The sequence below is a fragment of the Python bivittatus genome, unplaced genomic scaffold (genome assembly GCF_059951505.1).
Source record: "Python bivittatus isolate LINGU-HERP-01145 unplaced genomic scaffold, Pbiv_v1 ctg000480_np1212, whole genome shotgun sequence".
NCBI classification, from domain to species: domain Eukaryota; kingdom Metazoa; phylum Chordata; class Lepidosauria; order Squamata; family Pythonidae; genus Python; species Python bivittatus.
Window position 1 is genome coordinate 243,710 of NW_028277075.1, and position 21,496 is coordinate 265,205.

The window sequence follows — 21,496 nt, forward strand, 5'->3', positions numbered from 1 at the left end:
GCAATGGCATAATGGGCTAAGAAAGCTCAACTCAAGGGCATCTTTGTCTTTTTTTTTCTTTTTTAAGTATGTATTTATTTCCCCAACCCTCTAAAAACTCAGAATGGTCCCTTGTTAGTATGATTAATACTACTTATTTGTTAGTAACATTTTAACTGGATTTTCTTTGTACCTTTAAGTCTTAAAAAGTAATCTATATAATAACAACAGGATAAACGTTTGTACCGTTTCTCAATCTAATCCTCAAGGATTATTCTCACTTGCTACAGTGATATTTTTGTATTGTTTCTCTATCTAATCCATCGAGGATTATTGCAACAGTGATAATATTTTTTAAAAAAATATGATATTTTAATCTAATAACTATACATTATTTATTTAGTAATCTAAGTATGGAGAAAAATTATTTCCAATATAAGTAGATCTACTATCTTGTGATGGTAATTATGGTAATCCACTTATGGCCTTCTACTATCAGAAATACTATCAACAGGAGGTAGCAATTATTTATTTAATTGGAAATCCCCTGCCCAATGCTCTTAAAACCTTTTCTGGACAGCTAGATGCCAATACAAAACAGATTTTGAAGAATATAGGGGATTCAGGAGGACAGAAGAATCACTCCTACTTCCACTGATGGAAGCAGTTCCATTATCAACATAAGCTCAAGACGGGCTTCTGGGAGAGTAATGGTGGATTGAGGACAGCTTGGTTTTTGTGGAGCCAATAGCCGCAGCAGTTAAGAGGACCAACAAAAGGTCTGGCTCTTCAGAACCATCTCTGGATCAAGGGGATGTTTAGAACACCCACAAGCATTCCTTTCAGAGGCTCCCTGTGAAGAGATTGCTAATATGCGATTCCCGTGGGTTGAGCACTCTGGGAGTCACAGGAAACACCGATCCCAAGCTGTGGTGACAAGCCTTCAAAAGGACACTAAATTTGCTCTCACTTCCTCTTTTAATTACTGTTGGAAACTACTTTTTACTGCTCTATATGGAAATTAAAAACCTTCTGAAAGGCAAGTTGCTGTACACCAGAATTTCTTTCTATCCTGAAAGAAGATTTAAGTAAGTCTTAAGAATAAAAAGTTTAACTTCTAGAAAACAGCGAAAGTGAGCTAAGAATATTGACTGTGGACATTTAGGGGCCAGATGGATCTGAAATAATAGTTTTTATGGATTGTTTTGAATTTTATAAAAATATAGCTTATGATTTTGGAATGAATTGTAAGAAACTTTACGGTGGGAAAGTTTCCAATCTGAAAATAAACAAAATATAAGACTGGGCTTTGAAGGTTAACTAGAGGGAACCAGAGAGCAATTAAAGGAAAAGATACTTGTTAACATTATGGAGGAATACTGTCTTACTATAGAAGATTTTAGATTTGTTTGGGAACAATGTGTTCAGGACCTATTCTTAAAATTGGATCTAAAAGAGGTTATAGAAGAAGAAGAGATTCCACTGGATAAAACAGAAGCTGAAGATGATTTGAATAGGGATTTTAAAATGGACTTTAAAAAATTGCCAGACTATAAAAGAGATATGCAAGATATGCAAAATGATGCTGTGGATGTGAAAATGGATTTAAAAATGCTTGACTACAAAGAGAAAGAAATTGTAATGGATATACAAACTTTCCTGGTTGATGTTTTAATAATTAAAGGGGATATCCAGATCATAAATCAGAAGAGTAACTTTAAGAGTTGTCTTACTTTGGATCCACAGAAGGGAAACACTAAATCTTTGAATTCGTTTCTGAAAACAGACAGGGAGAAAACAATAAGAGGTTATTATCAGGGACCTTCTTTGAAGAAGCGACTGAAGATTGAGCCTCTTAAAAAGAAGAAAAAGGAGTTTAAAGTGGACTTACCTGATCAGGGTTAAATTGTACAAGTTCTGATTTTGGATTGTTATTATTGGAATCTTTTTTTGTTGTGACCAGGACTGTAAGACAATGATTTACAGGTGTAAAAGGGATTTGGTTTAGTTTAAAATATATATGTTAGTATTATTGTATTCCTTATGCCTATGGGGATAGACCTTTTATGTTTTAGTTACTAGAAAAAGTTATGTTAAAATCCAAAATAGATTTAAGTTTAAAATATATAGTTCATTATTACAGATATTCTTAATGCTTTTGCTGTCTAAGATTGATTGAATTTTTTTTATTATTTGGGTACAGTTTGGGGATGAGAAATGGGAAGAAGAGGTTTTTTAGAGAAGGTGTTAAGTTACTATAAATGCTTATACTTGTTTCGAGGGAGGGGGAAGTCACTTTTTATATGTCTTTCTCTTTCCTCTTTCTTTGCCTCTCTCGATATTTTTTTCTTTTTTGTTTGTATATCTTTTTAGTTTTGTATTAGCTTTTATATATGTAAAACCTCAATAAAAATATTATTAAAAAAAGATAAGATCAGGATGAATTTCCTCCCTATGGATTTATGTTCATATTTAAATTGTCTTTTTAAAAGGTAATCCTAATCCATCCTCCACAAAAAGTAAGAAATGTTAAAGAACCAGAAAAATAATTTCTATCTATAAGATATGAAATCAGAATAATAAAAAGGAAATTGCATGAGAATGCTCAATCTGTGATCTTCAATCAGGTGGCAGAATTACCAGATAATGTTTAAATGATCATTTATTTATTTATTTATTAAATGTATATACTGCCCAATTCCCAGTGACTCTGAGCAGTTTACAAATTGTAAAAAACATTAAAACAAGAAAATATTAAAACAAGATTACCTACAACATAGAAACTTCCCAGAGTCCAAAAAGCAGACTTTTTAAAAGCACATCAAAACATTTATAGAATTTAATAACTGAATATATACAGTGGTACCCCGGGTTACGAATGCCTCTGTTAATGAACTTTTCGGGTTACAACCAGCTCCGGCCACAAAAATTTACCTCGGTTTGCGAACTCCGCCTCGGGGTACGAACAGGATACGCGGCCATTTTCCCTCCTGTGACACGGTCCGCAGCCATTTTTCCGCCCCTGACACATGGTCCGTGGCCATTTTCCACCCCTGACACATGGTCCACGGCCATTTTTCCACCCCTGACACGTGGTCCGCGGCCATTTTCCGCCTCTGACACATGGTCGTAGGGAGGGGGACTCTCCCTCCAAGCAATAGCTGCCTCCCTGTCCTCCACCCCAGAACAGATTAACGGTAATTACATTGAACCTTATGGGGAAGTTTCCTTCGGGTTGCGACCAATTCGGGGTGCGACCAGAGTCACGGAATGAATTAAGTTCGTAAACCGAGGTTCCACTGTATTAGCAAAATTTAAAGATCAGATTTTCAGATAAGGCTGCCTATGAAGCAAATACATACAGAAGCAAGTTCTTTACTTTGGGTCAGTTCACATTCCATTCAGGAGTACTCTTATACTTGAAACATGGCAGCAAGGCTTAGATTTACATATCTTACATTGTACCCTATACATATATATATTCAAGTAGGCCTCATTCATGTAATGTATTGTCACAAAAAGCAAAATTTATTTGTGCGCACTATTACATGATTAGAGGTTAATTCATTCAAAAAAGTCTATGGGAGGGTCAAGGCACACTGTAAAATGTATGTGGGAGGGACAAGGCACACTACAGTACATTTTTGGAGTGCAAACCAATCCGAAGCAATGAGCATGAAACTGAGCAAACTCATGGAGGCAGTAAAGGACAGGTTCATGGGGTCACAAAGAGTCATGACTTAACAACTGAACAACAACAAAGCAAACCAATCCATAATTTAAAAACAGCCAGAGGAGATGGTATTACAGCAAAGAATAGGCTCCAGTCAAACCAGGAACATGCTGGTGATATACAGCCAGAAATTTGATAGTTAATGGAAGACTATTTGTAACAAAATAACACCAATATTGACCCCATGAACCATATCGCGCCAGGCCTTCCTGTCCTTCGCTGCCTCCATGAGTTTGCTCAGTTTCATGCTCATTGCTTTGGATTGGTTTGCACTCCAAAAATGTACTGTAGTATGCCTTGTCCCTCCCACATACATTTTACAGTGTGCCTTGACCCTCCCATAGACTTTTTTGAATGTGTTCAAAAGTGTTCTTCAATGTGTGACCCCATGCTAAAGAGTAACCTCAAATAGAAGGTTATTTGGGCCTTTTAATATATGTGATCTATGACAAAGGACAATATGTATGCAAACTTAGGCTGGTGTCATGCTATCATGTCCATATGTTTTAAAATTAAACACACAGCTAGATTTCAATTGCCTTCACTTAATTTAATTATTTCTACTTTGCATCTGAAGTTATTAAATGATCTAGTCTGCAAGATACTCTCCAAGCCCAGGAATGTATAGGAAACACAAAGAGGATCTGAGACCAGGACCACTTCCAAGAAAAGGGTAATACACAGAAGAATAAACTTATTTCCTAAACGTAAAAAAGGAAAGCTTGTACTCCCATGGTGATAATATGAGAATTTTTAGGTGACATCTTGCTGAGCACTATAATATATTCTACCATTTGTCTCAAGAAGATAATATATTGAACATCAATTTTATGTATTTTTAGCAAGGGCTGAATGAACCTGCTTTTCACTCATATACAAGAGTGCAATTTGTTCAAAGAATACATACTTATATATAAAGTTTTTAAAAAATCAATGAATCAAAAAGCATATAAAGCCCTCACCCTAAAAACACAAGACCATAAAGATCAATCCTAGTCATCTTTAGATACATCAGTAGCTATTACATTGTATCATGAGATTCTTGAAATTTAAAAAGCATCTAAGGTTTACATGCATTCAGTGAAACTATATTATCCTCCCTTGCCAGCTACCTAATTTATTCTTATGAGAAATAAAGTAGCACAAACCTCCCTTGCATCTTTACAGCAACCACATACTAAGAAAAGGGTAGGTGTTATCAAATGAGTCACCAATGACTATGAGTATGGCCTCTATTACTCTGACTAGCAAGCAGACATTATTCCAATCTATGCCCACTTAATGAAGACATTGGAAATGGATTCTGTAGGGTCAGAAAGACTTTACAATTCACCTCTGCTTGGAAATGTATCTATGAGAAATGGCTCAAACTTTGAAAAGAAAAAAAAATACACTGAAAATTGCTGCAATGAAGAAAATGTAGTAAGTTTCATTATTTATAACTGTTTTTTTAAATAGATCCACAAAATATCAGTTTGCTAAATGGATAATAATTTGCTAGGATGTCTGTCTAGGTTTAGAGTAGATGATAATGATGGGCTGGAGTCCATCAACCCATTCTACCCACCTGAATAAATTCCTTGTAATTATTCAACATGTGAACAAATAGTATATATTAACAATGAAAAAGGTCATGATGAATCCAAACGAGTATTTACAATAATATTTTGATTATGATAAGATATTTAAAAGAGCCAATGAAAGATGAAGGGTATTTTATTACATCGGACAGTTACAAAATATATAAAAGATTGAAAAAAAGTGGTAGCTTAAGAGATAATATAAGCAGAGTAAAAAAGCTTCATTTCCAAGAATGAGATAAACATGGCACTCAAGAGCACTAAATATAACTGATCAAACTGAAAGAAAGCTTACAGCTGGCAGTTCTGTCAGTGAACACTGTATAAAAATGCCAGCCTAAATCAAAATCCTTCAGCATTGCACCTCCTCCGAAAATGTCATCTTTACAAAAGTCAAAAGAAATCTGACTTCTGGCAAATAGTGTTCAAGACAATTAAATGGTGCTCAAGTATGCATTTTAAAAGCAAATGATAAGGAAATACAGATAAAAAACTAAACTATGATTAAATGCCAATATTTTCTCTATTTAAATATTTCTCATCTTAGAAATATATCCTTTAAAAGTTTTCTTTACTGTATAGTCTGAAGGAGATAAAAAACTCAGTTACTGCATAATCATAGTAAAAACTATTCTATTAATATGAAGTGAATCAATAATTAGCCTTGTTAATATCATCATTCAGTTTTGTAAGTCTCAAAACAAGAGGGCAGGGTTAAAGTAGAAGGCTAAAAAAATGGCCTAGCAACCATTCTTGTATAAGAATATATTGCCATGTAGGTTTAATGGAGTCTTACTGTCACACATTATTTTAATCTTCCTTTTATAGAGTCATTACAACTCAGCACTCAAAAAATAAAACCACTAAGGAGAGTGTGGAGAAGGAAACATTTAAATAAAAGGTACTAAAATGATATTATCTAAACTATACCTGAGTAGATAAACAGCCCTTTCAATATCATTGAGTTCTTCATCAACTGTCAGTCTCTCTATTTCTTCTGGTGTCTGTCAGACATGATACAGAAATTAACATTATTGACATCTCAGCTCCATACTTTAATTTGTTAACAACTACCTCCACCTTCAAATGTGAACATTCAATGCCATAAGCATATATATACTACAATCCCACACACACTTACCTGCAAGTAAGTCCCGATGAATTCAAAGGGGCTTACTTCTGAGTAGGCATGCATAGGATTGTATTATTCATCACCAGGACCAGTTTTACTTATTCCAGAGTAAGTATGAATTCTGCCTGAAATATAAGAAATTAAATGAAAATAAATGTAATTAAAAGAAATACCAATAGAAAATGAACTCAAGTGTGCTAGCTTTAAATTATCATGTATTTCACTTCTATGAGTCAGACTACTGATCTGTTTTGTCCAGTGCTATCTATTTAAATTGGCAACTGCTCTCCAAGGCCTTAAATAAGGGCCTTTGTTTGCTCTACTATTTGATAAACTACAGATGGCAAGAAAAGAACCAAAGATAAATATGCGCTACCACTTGTCCTCCTTTTCAGTTTTTGAACCAGAATGACAGCCTGTAATTTTTAAGTCACTTTCTCTGGAACAGTCTCCTGGAAGTATATGACCTGTTTCAGATATGGTTTTAAGGCCTTTTGGCTTTAATTCTGACAATCTGATAGCATTCAAAAAATTAGGCAATTAACATTTTAAATCAGTAACTGTATTTAAAAAATCAAAATTATAAAACCATAAAAGTTGCTGAAATCAAAGCAGTTGCTATCTAGGATTTCTCTCCCCCACATCTCAAATCCCATTTCTGAAAGCATTATGCCACTACTGAAATTCATTGCCTTACCTATGCAAACCATCTTTCCGATTTAAAATATGCTAAGCCTGCAGAAAAGATGCCATCACATTGCTTAAGAGATTCCAGTCTGAAATAACTGCGATTTGATTTTATTTATCTATTTTTTCTAAAAAATGATAGATCCATTCGACATATATAATACCTTTAAGCTCCTGCGCACCGGCCTTTCAATGATAGTAAGTTCCTGCAGATCTTCTATATAACCAAATAGATTGTTTTGGCTAAAATCCATTTTGTAGGAGAAGATGATTATCGGATGCATGTACTAGGTTGACGCTCCAATCCTTGGCAAATCAGGGTTGTGTGGGCAAGCTTCACATTGCACTGAGGCCAGAAAAAGAGCGAAAAAGAGAGCACCTCTCTTGTCTAAAGCATGCACTAGTGAAGGTGGGCGATAGAAGCTGTTTCGCTACTGCTGCTCCCTCCTCCTCGTAGGACGCCGAGCCCCCACCAGCCGGGAAGAGCCTCAGCAAACACAATGCGGCACCACCACAGCTCTCCGCCGATGCTCCTTGAGCTCTAAAAACATCACTCGGTACTCAGCCCTGGTTTCAGCAAGGAAACTTTCTCTCCTGCTGCTTCACTTTCGCCTCAGTTCCTCCACCGTTTCCAGGGAGAAGAAGACACCAACATTTCCCCTGCTCCGCACACGCACGCGCGCATACACACGCCCTCTTTCCCTTTTGCTCCTGTTGGCCGGCGGGCGGGGGCGGATGAGAAGCAAAAAAGAGGGAAAGGTTCTGGTCTGAGGTGGCAACTTTTCTTTTCCTTGTCCTAGTTATCAAGTCGGAGGCAGCTTTAGGCATTCAAGTCCAGTTCAAAGGAGGCGGCGGCAGGCAAGATCATACAGGAAGCCAAAAATAGGGATGGGGAGGGCATGTGAGGCAACGTGCAATTCCGTATCTTTAAGACTTAAACCTTAAAAAGGGTGGGTTTTTTTTTAATGGGGGTGGGCGGGCGTATAGTTAGCAAGTCATCTTAAGATATACAGTAGTGGATCGAAAGACGAAAAATGAGGAAGCAAGCGTAGTTATGAGGAGAGGAGCTATTCATAGATTCCTAGAACGGGATATAAATTTGGCGGGGAAAGAGAACAATCAGAGGGAAAACCTGGGGACGAATCTTTCCGAATGAGAACGGCCGTCGTACTGAATGAATTGGGAGCGGGGGGGGGGGGGGAAACAAAGATTTCGAGAGGTTTCTCTGCGAGAGTTTATGCTAAGAAAAGCTCCGAGTGCATATATATATTCTACTCCTCTTCGCCCCCAGGACGGCCCGCTGCCCTCCTCGAGAAGGCGAGGGGACAACGGGGCGGGAGGGACCTTCGAGCCAATCTGTTCCTCGGCAGGGTGAGCCCCAGCTGAGGCGAAGGGAGGGAGCCTTGGCAGTGGGGCCACTTAGGGCCCGCTGGAGTGGTCCGACTTCATGGGCCCTGGAAGCCTGCTCTCGCCCCGAGGCCAAAACGAGCGCGCCCTCCGGGCAGACTCCTTCCCCCCCCTGCGACTCGAGGCCCAAAGCCGCCGTGTGGGGAACGGGAGAGTTGGAGCCGCCTTCGTCTCTGCTGGTAGTGGCTGCGCAGAGCCCGTCGCCAGGGTAACAAGCAGCTACCGGGGCCTCGGCGGGGCAAAAAGGACTGTCCGAATGTAAACGCGTTTAGGCGAGTGCGGGTGCTGCTGGGGCCGCTGCCCGGGTCCCCGGCACGCTTAGTCCAGTCCTGCGGTCATTGTTTTGAGTCGGAGGTTTTCAAAATGTCCACTTTCCCTGTGGTCTTGACTGCTAGTAAAATCTGCTCCGAACATCTGCCGCTGAACTCCTGAGTCCAGCATGTTGGGATTCGTGAGGAGAAGGGGCCATGCGGTTCTTGCTTGATGCCTTTGGGCCAGTTTCATCATGGCTGGATTCATATACGGCCAAGCGCCCTCTTGTTAAAACATAATTCATTTTATTAAGCATAAATGACTAGATTCACACAGCACACTAAGCCAAAGCCAAACTAGCTACATCGTGGCTTAGTGCAAATACATGAATACAGCCTCTGCCTAACAATAACAGCCACCCCAAATGCCTCCTAAAAAGGGAAAGGTCATGATTCAAGCAGAGCTCAATTCCTGGTGACTTCACAGACACATCCATTTAGTTTTCTTGGCAACATACAGAAATGGTTTGCCACTGCCTTTTTCCAGAATATTATTTTCCCTTCCCAATGTACCTTGGAGCTCTGGGATTGCTAGTTAGGTCCCTTCCAGTCCTTGCATGCTCAGACATTTTTTGGCCTCTGAGTCCATCCACAGCTTACTATCTAGAAGCTTGTCACATGGTTCCATCTTAAGCATATTTATGTAGAAATTTCATTCATTTCAGGTAGGTTTTAATAATAGAAGGATCGACTAGAAGAGACAAAAGCTCTATGTGGTATTTCCTTTCCCACAGTAGTCAAACATAGCCCTATGGGGAGCCCATTAGTATGAACATGATAACACTCCCTCCTATCCTTCAGTAACAGCATATTTGCTTCTAAGTGTGGAGTCAGTATATAGGCACTAGAACTGGTAGCTTTTTAAAGCTGCCTAGTTGGTGGACATCACTATATTTTCTGGTGCTCCTCCTAGTATGTGCTTCATATTCTAGTTCTCCCATCATACAGCTTCATTGGATGATGTGGGTTTTAATATTGTTAAAAGGTGAACAAAATCTGTTCCCTTTCATTAAGTCACGGAAAATGTTCCCCTCACCTGCCTTTCAGATGATGAGACCTTGGTTAAAATTCTATTCAGTTATGAAACTTACCAGATAAATCTATCATTATTTCTCAGACTAACTAACTTCATGCATGGCTGCTGTGAAAATAAATATGGAGAAGAGGATACTGTACCTTGAGCTGTTTAGAGTTAAAAATGTAACAATAACTAAATACTATATTTAATCTTAAATATATTATCCAATCTCAGTTAAGCAAGTTCAGCCATCCCATGCTGATGAATTTTGGTAACTACAGACAAGGTATCTTTCAGGAAAGATTGTCATTACTGATTTTCTCAGAAGATGAGTTGGTTTGAAGGCAAGAGTATTGCTTCTATATCTCTTCTCCTCTCGCATGCTGTCCTAGAAGAAAAATGACAGAGCCAAGATTGAGGTATAAATTAAATAAAGTGGTTTGTTATTTGACTTCATGCTTGTTCAAATTACCCTTTCATAATGAGGAGTCACTAAGATACAAGGAAGCAAAAACATTTCTGCAAATGATAATGAAACTATGAAGCACAGTTTCTTAGCAACAAAGTAGAAGCCATATTGAGTATTATTCATATTTTTAATCAAAGATTGTGAACATTGACAGTTTAGCATCTGTATTCTGGATATTTATTTATATGAGAGGTTCTTATGGGTCCAGACTCAATACTGCTTTTAGTTGTGTTGCTTTTCAAGACAAAAATATTCTACTCAAGAAAAACTGGCACCCTTATGCAACTTATTCAAAGTAGGAATTTCAGTTAAACTAATGGAGGAAATCCTCAAATATATCTTGTTCTTCTTTTCAGAAAACAAATTATTTTATTGAATTATTTGGTCAAAACATCTCTATAGATTTAAATATACTCATCCCTACATTCCAAAAGGAATAAAGCAACTTGAAGGAATATATTATATTCAGAGGATACAATAGCTCTCTTTAGTCATCCTCACTTACCACCTGTTTCACAAATCCTGGATCAGTGAGCCTGCCCATCCTAGGGTCCTGCTGTATGTTCATGGGATGCCTTCATTACACAGAACCCTAAATATTCTACATTATGACAAGAGCCTTGCATGTACAGTACTGTGCAAGTTTTACGTAGGTGTGAAAAAATGCTGTAAAGCAAGAATGCTTTCAAAAATATATATTGTAATTGTTTATGTTTCTCAATTTACAAAATGCAAAGTGAGCAAATAGAAGAGCAATCCAAATCAAATCAATATTTGATGTAACCACCCTTTGCCTTCAAAACAGCATCAATTCTTCTAGGTACACTTGCACACAGTTTTTGAAGGAACTCAGCAGATAGGTTGTTCCAAACGTCTTGGAGAACTAACCACAGATCTCCTGTGGACGTAGGCTGCCTCAAATCCTTCTGTCTCTTCATGTAATCCCAGACAGACTCAGTGGTGTTGAGATCAGGGCTCTGTGGGGGCCAAACCATCACTTCCAGGACTCCTTGTTCTTCTTTACGCTGAAGATAGTTCTTAATGACATTGGCTGTATGTTTGAGGTCCTTGTCCTGCTGCAGAATGAATTTGGGGCCAATCACACGTCTCCCTGATGGTATGGCATGATGGATAAGTATCTGCCTGCATTTCTCAGCATTGAGGACACCATTGATCCTGACCAAATTTCCAACTCCATTTGCAGAAATGCAGCCCCAAACTTGCAAGGAACCTCCACCATGCTTAACTGTTGCATGCAGATGCTCATTATTGTACTGCTCTCCAGCCCTTCAGCAAACAAAACTGCCTCCTACTACAGCCAAATATTTCAAATTTTGACTCATCAGTCCAGAGCACCTGCTGCCATTTTTCTGCACCCCAGTTCCTACGTTTTTGTGCATAGTTGAGTTGCTTAGCCTTGTTTCCACGTTGGAGGTATGGCTTTTTGGCTGCAGTTCTTCCATGAAGACTACTTCTTGCCAAACTTCTCCAGACATTAAATGGGTATACCTGGGTCCCACTGGTTTCCACCAGTTCTGTGCTGATGGCACTGCTGGACATCTTCCAATGTTGAAGGGAAATGAGCATGATGTGTCTTCCATCTGCTGCATTAAGTTTCCTTGGCTGACCACTGTGTTTATGGTCCTCAGTGTTGCCCATTTCTTTGTGCTTCTTCAAAAGAGCTTGAACAGCACATCTTGAAACCCCAGTCTGCTTTGAAATGTTTGCCTGGGAGAGAACTTGCTGATGCAGTATAACTACCTTGTGTCTTGTTGCTGTGCTCAGTCTTGCCATGGTGTATGACCTGTGACATGAAACTGTCTTCCACAACCTCATCTTAGTAGCAGAGTTTGGCTGTTCCTTACCCAGTTTGAAGCCTCCTACACAGCTGTTTCTGTTTCAGTTAATGACTGTGTTTCAACCTACATATGAAATTGATGATCATTAGCACCTGCTTGGTATAATTGGTTAATCATACACCTGACTCTAATCCTACAAGATCCCTGACTTTGTGCAAGTATAAGAATTGATGTTGGTTTGAAACCAAAAGGTAGTCACACCAAATATTGATTTGATTTGGATTTCTCTTCTGTTTGCTCACTTTGCATTTTGTAAATTGATAAACAAACAATTACAATATATGTTTTTGAAAGCATTCTTACTTTACAGCATTTTTTCACACCTGCCTAAAACTTTTGCACAGTACTGCATTTCAGGCTCTTCTCTAAAAATGTGGATTGTATAGGAAGATGAGTAAATTAAAATATTTATTTACTAACACCCTGTATGCTATCGTAGTCATTAAACTCTAGGTGACTTATACTGCAGTACAATATAAACATAAACTTATTGATTTATTTTGTAATATTTACATACACACACCATTTTGGTGGGGTGCAACAAAGTCAAGTGCAAAAGAGAAAAGTAAAAGCAAAAGTTCAAAGTAAATAGTCAAGGTAATATCATTAAAAGGAATTAGTAAAGACAATAGGTGCCCTTAAAATTAAACTAATCTAAGAGTTATATGCCCACCAGAACAAAGATGCTTTAGCTTGTTTACGATCAGTACCTTCTGTACCTCTAGGGTAGATGATTACATAAAGGGGGGGGCACCAATGAGAAGACCTATCATCTGGTCTGTGCCCCAAGTACCTTGCAAGAGTGGAGGACCTGCAACAGGGCCTCTCTTGATGACCAGACTAGATGGGCAGATTCAGTTCTGACAAGGTGTTGCTTGATATACTCCAGAACTGTACTGTAAAGGGCTTTAAAGGTAATAACCTGTGCTTTGAATTGGAGCTGGAAGCCTGCTAGCAATCACTGCAGCAACTTCGAATCTTATCCTAACCTCTGCATTTTGTATGAGCTGTAACTTCTAAATCATTTCCAATCGTAGTTTCATGTACACCATTTTACAGTTGTCCAACCATGTAATTATCAGGACATGGGTTACTGTGCCTCCAACTCCCAATTCCTGCAGGTGGTCCACAAAGATACCACGGTAGTATCTGAATGCCCCTGAGAGGTCTAATAGGATCAAGAGGGATACACTCCCACATCTCAGTCCTGGCAAAAGCCCTAACCAGAGCAACCAATACCAGTTTTGTACCATAGCCAAGCCTGATTCCTGACTGAAAAAGATTCAAATAATCCATTTCATCTAGGATTCTTTGCAGCTAATTTGTCCCTAGCTTCTTAATCACCTTTGTTAGGAAGAGAAACTTGGAAACTGGGTGGGTCCAACAAAGACCTCTTCAGAAGAGGGCACACTACTACTTATTTTAAAGCATGTGGCATTATGCCCTCCCCCAGAGGTGTTGATAATCTCCCAAATCCAGCTGCATGCAACCTGTTTACCAATCTGAAGAAGACTACAAAGGCCCCTACTTGTTTGGGTTCCAAAAAAAAAAAAATTCCAAAGTTACCACACAAGATACTGTTTTGCTCATCATAGTAAACTCTCCAACTGGTGTCCAACCCAGAGTGGAAACAAACCATTTTTATATACCACAAAACCACAAATTCATCTGATGTGCCTCTTGGCATTTTGTTGCATCCATTCTACCTCAAAAAGTCTGGTTACTCTAAACAGCATCACTTGGTGGAAATGTGCAGATGCAACAAACATGGAGAAGAACTTATGCTTCACCGCTCATTACTACTACATTATCTGCTTCTGCATTCCACAATCACAATATTGAACCTGATTAAATTACGAGGACTTCCTCCATGTGCCCTCTGGAAACCTGAATCCCTTAAGTGTCTAGGGCAGACCAATCTAAACAGTCTGCTGGTATTCCAGAGGTTTACAGCTGCAATAAGCCATCATGTGAGAAGAAATTAATCTGACCATGGCAAATAACCGGTATTAATGTCTTTCATTTTCAATCATGTCTCATGATGTTACAGATATCAGGTTAAGTGAAGCCCAGGAGTTCATGGCCTCCATGGCAACCACAGGTTTGTCTCAGGTGATCTCAGGCCTGACACATATAGGTGGACACACTGGACCTTGTTTTGCTTTGGAAGAATTGCTGTGTGATCTGAATGGGGGTGGGGGAATTTCCAATGCTTTGCCATGGTCAGGTCACTTCCTGGTCCAGATTTGATTGATGGCCACCCAAGACTTTCATAGGGATGGGCCTATTTGAATGGTGTGCCCCAAGCACCTCATGGATCCAGATGGCTTCCAGCAGGTATTTGGGGAGTTTCCTGATACCAACAGTAAATAATATATGAAGCTCACGGTTGAATTATTGGATTCTTGGTCTTCTCTTTCCTGTAGATATTTTATTACCAAGATAGGTAATATCAGTGCATTGATGATGTTATTTAGCCTGGTAGTTGAACATCTGCAAACAAGCAAACTCAGAGAACACCAAAACCAATGGTTTCCTGATGATCTGGCAGGTGAATATGTTGAAGGCCTGGTTCATTCTTGGCATTGTGAATTGACCCAGGTATTTGATGAAATTGCCCCCCAGCAGCCTCTCTCTGGTGGCCAATCCCAGATGGCTCTTTGGTTTACCAAAAGACTGTGTGAGATAAAGTGACGGAATCAATGCCTAGAGTGCTACTGGAGAAAGTCAAGAATTTGACCAAGCATAAATATGTGCCCACATTCAGGCCTATTCTATAGCAATAAGAAAAGTGAAACTGTATTATTACTCTTCTCTAATTGAATCAGTGAATTATCCTTTGACAATGTTTTGGGTGCAAAATCCCGTTGGGAAAGAACAAACATCAACCAGCCCCTCTCCTCCCAAGTTGTGATTAATTTGCACAGTGCTGAGAAAGGCTACACTGGGGATGCTGTTGAAGTCCTGTTGAAGGCTGTGAAAGTCTGGATGGGAAAGAAGAGGCTTAAAATGAATCCTAGTAACACAGAGTTACTGTTTGTCCATCAGGTTCTCTATCTGCTCCAGCAGTGTCTATTATCAGGGTAACACTACCCCTGAAGGAGCAGATTTGTGAGTTGGGGGTTCTTCTGGACTCATGGCTCCTAGAACAGTAGGTAGAGGCCATGGCAAACAGCTTTGGCTGGTGCACAATTTGCAACCATACATGGAGTAGGAGGATCTTACTATGATGATTCATGCCCTTGTTACCACCTGCTGTAGAGAGTAAGGAAGATAACCTTGATGAAAATATGCAGGAATTGTAATCTAGGCAAAAGGGGCTGAAACATTTTTTAAGACCAGAACAAAGAGATAACATTTGGAAGCAGCTCAGGCAGATGCCTCACTAATTTATTGAAGTCTAAGAAGAAGGAGGAGAAACAGCACAATCAGACTTAGCCTTCTTGTGGAGCTGAATGTCTGGTCTGTCTAGTGGTGTCAGGCCTGACCCAAAGAACTCCTGGAGACCATGCAGGTTCAATCAGCAAGGTTTATTTGCCAGCACCTGTTTACAGAAATCTTCTCAGACTGACCAGCAGTTCCCAGGCACAAGTCTCTACTATCTTCTGGAATGTTTAGGGATGCGCCAGCTTTCTCTGCTTATCTCCAGAGCGTTGCTCTGGAGACGAGAGCACCGTTTTCACCCCCCTTCCTCCATTCCAGTCCATCACAAGTGGGGCTGATACCTGCTAGACTACTGCAACACACTCTATGTGGGGTTGCCTTTAAGTTCACTCAAAAGCTGCAGTTCAGAGTGCAGTGACCCATATGCTGACTGACATTCACCAATAGGAGCACATTACACCAGCACTGCAGGCTTTACACTAGTTATCAATAAGCTTCCAAGTGCAATTTAAAGTGCTGATTCTAATCTACAAAGTCTTACATAGCTTGATGCCTAATCTGCAGCAGTGCATTCTCCCACTAGAATATGGAGGCTAACATGCTTAGAAAAGTATCACAACTCTCAAACTGGGCAGGTAAATTCCATTAAGATCTATGGGAATGTACATATCTGCAAATAATTGTGTCTTTAGGATGAAGCCTCAACATGATAAACATTTTTTGAAGAAACATCCTAGTTAACTGTTGCATATCGAGGACATGCCCCTTAAAATCTATCAGTTATTATATGTATTGAACTGTGGCATAAAACTCAGAAAAAAAATTAAATATATTCAGTTAAATGTGAATGACCCCAGATTGAAGGCAGTCATGACCAAATTCAGTGAGGGCTGATAACTTGACAGGTGTTATAATGAGTCACCAGAAATAAAAGTCATTTTGTATTATTGCCTGGACTACAATATCATACTTTCTGAAAAGTTTTCATGAAATAAAACTATTTGGAATATAGTCTTACTATATTTATTACTATGTAGTTTTTTCAAACCTGAGTGTAAGCACATATACACAATTTAAAACAACATTTAACAAATGGAAACAATATTAATCACAAACTCCTGAAAATGAATGAATTAGACACAAGAAAGTGACAATACATAACTGTGGTGGATAGCAACAGAGCAAGGCTATCAGGAAGGAAGGGGTGCATTCCAGGAGGGGAAAGGAGACAAAAGACAATACAGTCCACAGGGGGAGTGTGGGAATCGAAAGAAGTTCAGGATAGCCACTCCCTAGAATCTCCCAGGGTATATTCACTAGTTGGAGTAGTATAGATTTAGTCTAGCAAGATTCTGTCTATATGGTGTAAGCAAATAAAGGAATTTAATTCAACTGGACTGTTTCACTGTTGTTCTTGGGCTGGACCTGACAATAACCCAACCACATAAAAGCTATTAATAAAAAAGGGTACCAATCAGATAGTTCAGAATTAACTGACATGGGCAATTTTCATGGAGGCATGCTCCTCACAAAATAGTTACATTAAGTGACCATAATGGTAACTAAAACTGCTTTCAGAATTTCAGATACCTCCGCAGATGATACTAGCTTTTTCTTTACTTTACATTAGTAAGGATGCATTAATACTGACTTCTCTAATTTTGTTTGTAAAATATAATAGAACAGTGTGGACTTCAAATAGTAAAACGTTCAAGTTGTACAGAACCATATGCAATATAATTTTATTTTTTGTGTGACAGTAATAATGCTTAAAAAACCCAGGAATTTCATTACCCTCTCTATTACATATGTGAAACAATGTCAAGACTGTACAAAGATCAAAAAGTAACAGTAAAAGTGGGATGTATCTATTTAATAAAATTCCCCTATCCTCTCGGTTTAATATTCCTATTATAACACCTGAACATGGCTACACTTTTTAAAAATCTAGGCAATAATTTCTACTAAATTGTTATGAAAAGTCTTTAAGGTTGTCCTGCAAGGTCCATGAAAATAATCAATTATATTAAGGGCCAAAAAGTCCTGCAGTCCTACACACAAATTTTCCATAAACCTCTCATTTTTTAGATGTCCATGCTCATATTAATAAATTTCATAAAGTAAGCCAGAATTGCATTTGGATGAGTTTAAAAAGAGTTAAAAGCCCAACCTCAAAAGTTACAAGTGCAGCCAGTACAAAATCATTAAGAAGCAGTGGAGTAATACAATTAATGTATATACCAATAGAAAGACAATTATCTCTCATTTGCAGGTCTTCTACATCAGGCTATCTGAGAAGATCTCAACAACACAATGGGTTTTTAACACATTACAATTATAGATAATCTACTTGTAATCTGTTTTAAATGTAACCTGCACCTGCAAAACCCCCCTGTCTTCCCCTCTCTTCCCCCCACCCCCGCCTCATCCCAATTTAAATTCTATGTCAGTCTAGCCCAGTGTTTCTCAAACTTGGCAACTTTAAGATGTGGATTTCAACTTCATGCTGGGTGGGGAATTCTGGGAGTTGGTTCACACATCCTAAAGTTGCCAAGTTTGAGAAACACTGGGCTAGCCACTCTGATTAATTGAGCTGCAACTCAGGAAAGCTTATGCCTTTTAATAAAATACAGTATGTTAGTTGGAAAAGATGCCACCAGAGTCTTTCTGATTTTTGGCTATTGTAGACTAATATGGCTCTACTCCTACGAAGTATTCTATTTACAACTTAAATATTTTTCAAACTATTGGTACAGTTTTTCTCTTGGTACTCTTTCCTCTGCTTTGAGTTCATTTGTATTTAAATACTTAATTATCATAAGGCTACTACTATTTAATTCACCCATAAAATGTATTTAGGTCAAGTCTTCTTAAATGAGTTCTTACTGGCATCACAGAGAGTGATGCCAAGCGATTATGTTTGTTATATTCATCATAATACAAATATGTCACTAAAATATTATCAGAAAGCATTTCTAATAAGAGTGAAGGGCTTCTCCATTTCTCCCCAACCTCCATTCCATAGAACAAAATTCATCAATACTGAGAATGGAGGAAGAAAAATATATAGCAATATGTAACCCAATATAGGTTCAAGCACAAAAGAGGGAACTCCAGTATGTTACTTCCATAGCCATAACAAATCAAAAAAGTGAAATTAGCAAAAGTACTAAAAAGAAATTTTAAAAAGGAATAAAATGTGACCAAAAAAAATTACATGTCCTTTTCTTTTCAGTGCAAAACTTTCCTTCAGATATTTCTAAGATTTCTTATAGAATTTTCTATATGTTTTACTTTGAAGTGCAACTTTTTTCAACAAATAATTATTAATATTTCTATATTTAATTCATTTAAAAATGTTTCCATTATAGCATTTTCACAAGGACCAAATTAAGACTTCGTCCAGCACTTCCTGAAATGTTATTGTTGGGCATTCCCAAGACAAAATGGTGCCTTTCCCTGAGCAGTCTGATGTGCAAGGCACAATGTTATTATGCTAATTTCCTCTGAATCATAGAGACAGAAAACAGGCAAGAGATGAACCAAGGCCTTACAGGGGAATTTCATTTGAGAAACAGACAATTAGAGCCTGATGGAAGCAAAAGCAAGTAGCAATTGCTATATCCTCTGTGGTTAATTGTAGGGAAAAATGCAGCAAGTTACCTCTTTTCAACTGCAAACTTGTGGCAATATTGTGGCAATATTGGAAAGAAAACCATTGTTCACCTTATTGGCAAAAGAATAGAAGTGTTGGTTTTCAGATTCCTCAAGGCATTCTGTTGAATAGGTGTAGCCAGAGAAAAGGCCTGCCACTAAGAGGTCTTCAGTTGAGGGGGTGCCAATGCAGAAAAGGCCTTACAGTTTGTTTCTGCTAGTCTGATCTTAGGAACGATGATAAATGGAGAGGTCAGATGCTAACATTAAGCAAACATTAAGCAACGGAAAAGAACAAAATCACCTGGGGAAGCTTTCTGTCATTCCCTTCCCCCATGTCATATCTATCAACAGCAAGGCATAGCACAATTCAAGTTTAGTAAGAGAATATTAGATATAGGATGAAAGAAGAGAAAACAAGGGAAGACAGACAACAAAACCCAGCCATAGCAAAGCATACATATATACCTAGCAAATCTGCTGCGTCATTATACAGTGAACTCTATTAAAGGAATAACACACTATACCCCAAGGGCAGCCATGAGGGGGCAGAGGCAAGTGACAAAACATGCAACATGCTGTTGCAGTGTACCTCCTGCAACTTACATTCTTGCACCTAACATCTGGTTTCTATCATGACACGACTATACATTCTATCATTTTTCTAGCATCATGGTTAGCTGCAGAACCTATGCCTCCCCCAAGTCTGAGAAATAAAATGTGTACCAATGTAAAGAAAAAAAGGGCATTTGAGCCATTACTCCACAGTTATGAAATGCTTTGTCAAAAGCAATTCATCTCCTTATGGATTTAAGTGGGCTGTAAAGACACATTTATTCCTCCATGTAGTTGACAGTATTGATAGCTTGTTTTAGTTAAAAGAAAATTGTTCTGTTGAATAGACATTTATAACTGCTGTTCTTTTTATTCATCTTTAGGATATTGATTTTATTTTTTAATGATTTTTATCTGAGTCATTACCAGCCAATGAGTGATCTAGGACAGCACCATGTTCAAATCAAATAAATAATAAAACAACATCCTGGATGGTTCATCATTTCCATCTTGCCGTTACAGATTTCAAAGTTTCCTGTTTTCACACATTGTCTGCAGCTATGACTATAACAACTTAATCTGTAGCATATCATAATACACTTTGGAAAAGGCCACAGTCCAGGGGTAGAGCACATGTGTTGCATTCAGGAGTTCCTAGATTTAATTGTTGGCATTTCTGGGTTGACCTACAAAAGATTCATCTGTTAGAAATCCCAGAGAGCTGTGCACCGAAGGCTCCCTGTGGCCCACAGAGCCTCATCAACTAGAATTGCCAAAAATTATCAGCATAGTTCCCCAAATTTCTAAGAGTGAAAAGGACATGAAAATTGCAATGTGATTTCTAAAATGAGTTTACCACAATTTACAAAACAAGAATAAAAAGAATAAAACCTATTACTCCCTCCCCCCCAAAAACACAACGAAAACAGCAATAAAATCTGGGTCCCCTTTGCATCTTCATCATCACTATCCACTATAATCCTTGCTCTCCCCTCAAAATATAAGTATTGGGTTTCACCAGTTAAAAGGTTGCCTATCCCCATGCAAAGCCATCATGACCCAGATTGTTTTTGCCTTAGCATGATGTGTCACTCAGATTACTGCAGCTTTGTTATGAGGTAGCTGCTTGCAAAAGATAGCAACTGGAGATGTGCTAGACTGGCCCAGCCTGGCTTCCACAAAGGGTGTCTAGATTCCTCACTGATAATGTTCCTGCACCCTGTCACACTCCTGGAGAGAACCTGTTTGTATGCTGCCACCATCTTTCTCTGCATTTTTACAAAGGAGGAAGAAAGTGGAAATCCTCCTCCATTCCTTTCTTTCCTTATCTGTAGCTTAGCAGCTGTCAGTCAATGTGATTGGCTAAATTCACTGCCTGAATGAGAGTGCTGATTCAAGAACAAAATAATTGTCTTTCATTATATTTATCTTGGTTAAAGAACTGGGTTAGAAAAGATAATGAGAAAAAAAGGGGGAATTATGGATTCTGTAGGCTTTTACACACACCAGAAACACACACACACAGAGACTGAACTAAATAGAATAAAAGATAAAAAGGTACAGCTAAGAAAAAATCCAAAATCATAGTTCACATTTACCCCACTGCTCCCTAGATTGCCATATTTATCCTAATTCTCTGATTCTTCTCTGGGTTGGGTTCTTTTTTAACCTGGCTGGGACCAATCTGAGAAGAGATTGGCTTTCATCTCTATGAAGCTATAGCATGGC

The 21,496-nt window shown here is 38.5% G+C and overlaps 1 protein-coding gene across 5 annotated transcripts in view; it reads right to left on the reverse strand.

Moving 5' to 3' along the window:
- PPP4R4 (protein phosphatase 4 regulatory subunit 4) overlaps positions 1-8,093 on the reverse strand; it is a 106,919-nt gene extending 98,826 nt beyond the window's left edge. The window contains exons 1-3 of one of the 5 annotated variants that reach the window (XM_088145200.1): positions 7,276-7,407; positions 6,434-6,549; positions 6,223-6,296 (exon numbers count right to left, since the gene is read on the reverse strand). In XM_088145200.1, coding sequence (XP_088001326.1) covers positions 6,223-6,296; positions 6,434-6,487 — 128 coding nt within the window. In that variant the 5' untranslated portion in view covers positions 6,488-6,549; positions 7,276-7,407. Of the gene's footprint in view, positions 1-6,222; positions 6,297-6,433; positions 6,550-7,275 lie in introns of those variants that run through there. The other 4 variants (XM_088145199.1, XM_025167966.2, XM_088145201.1 and 1 more) reach the window with 4 other exon arrangements.
- Between the last annotated feature and the right edge of the window lie 13,403 nt (positions 8,094-21,496).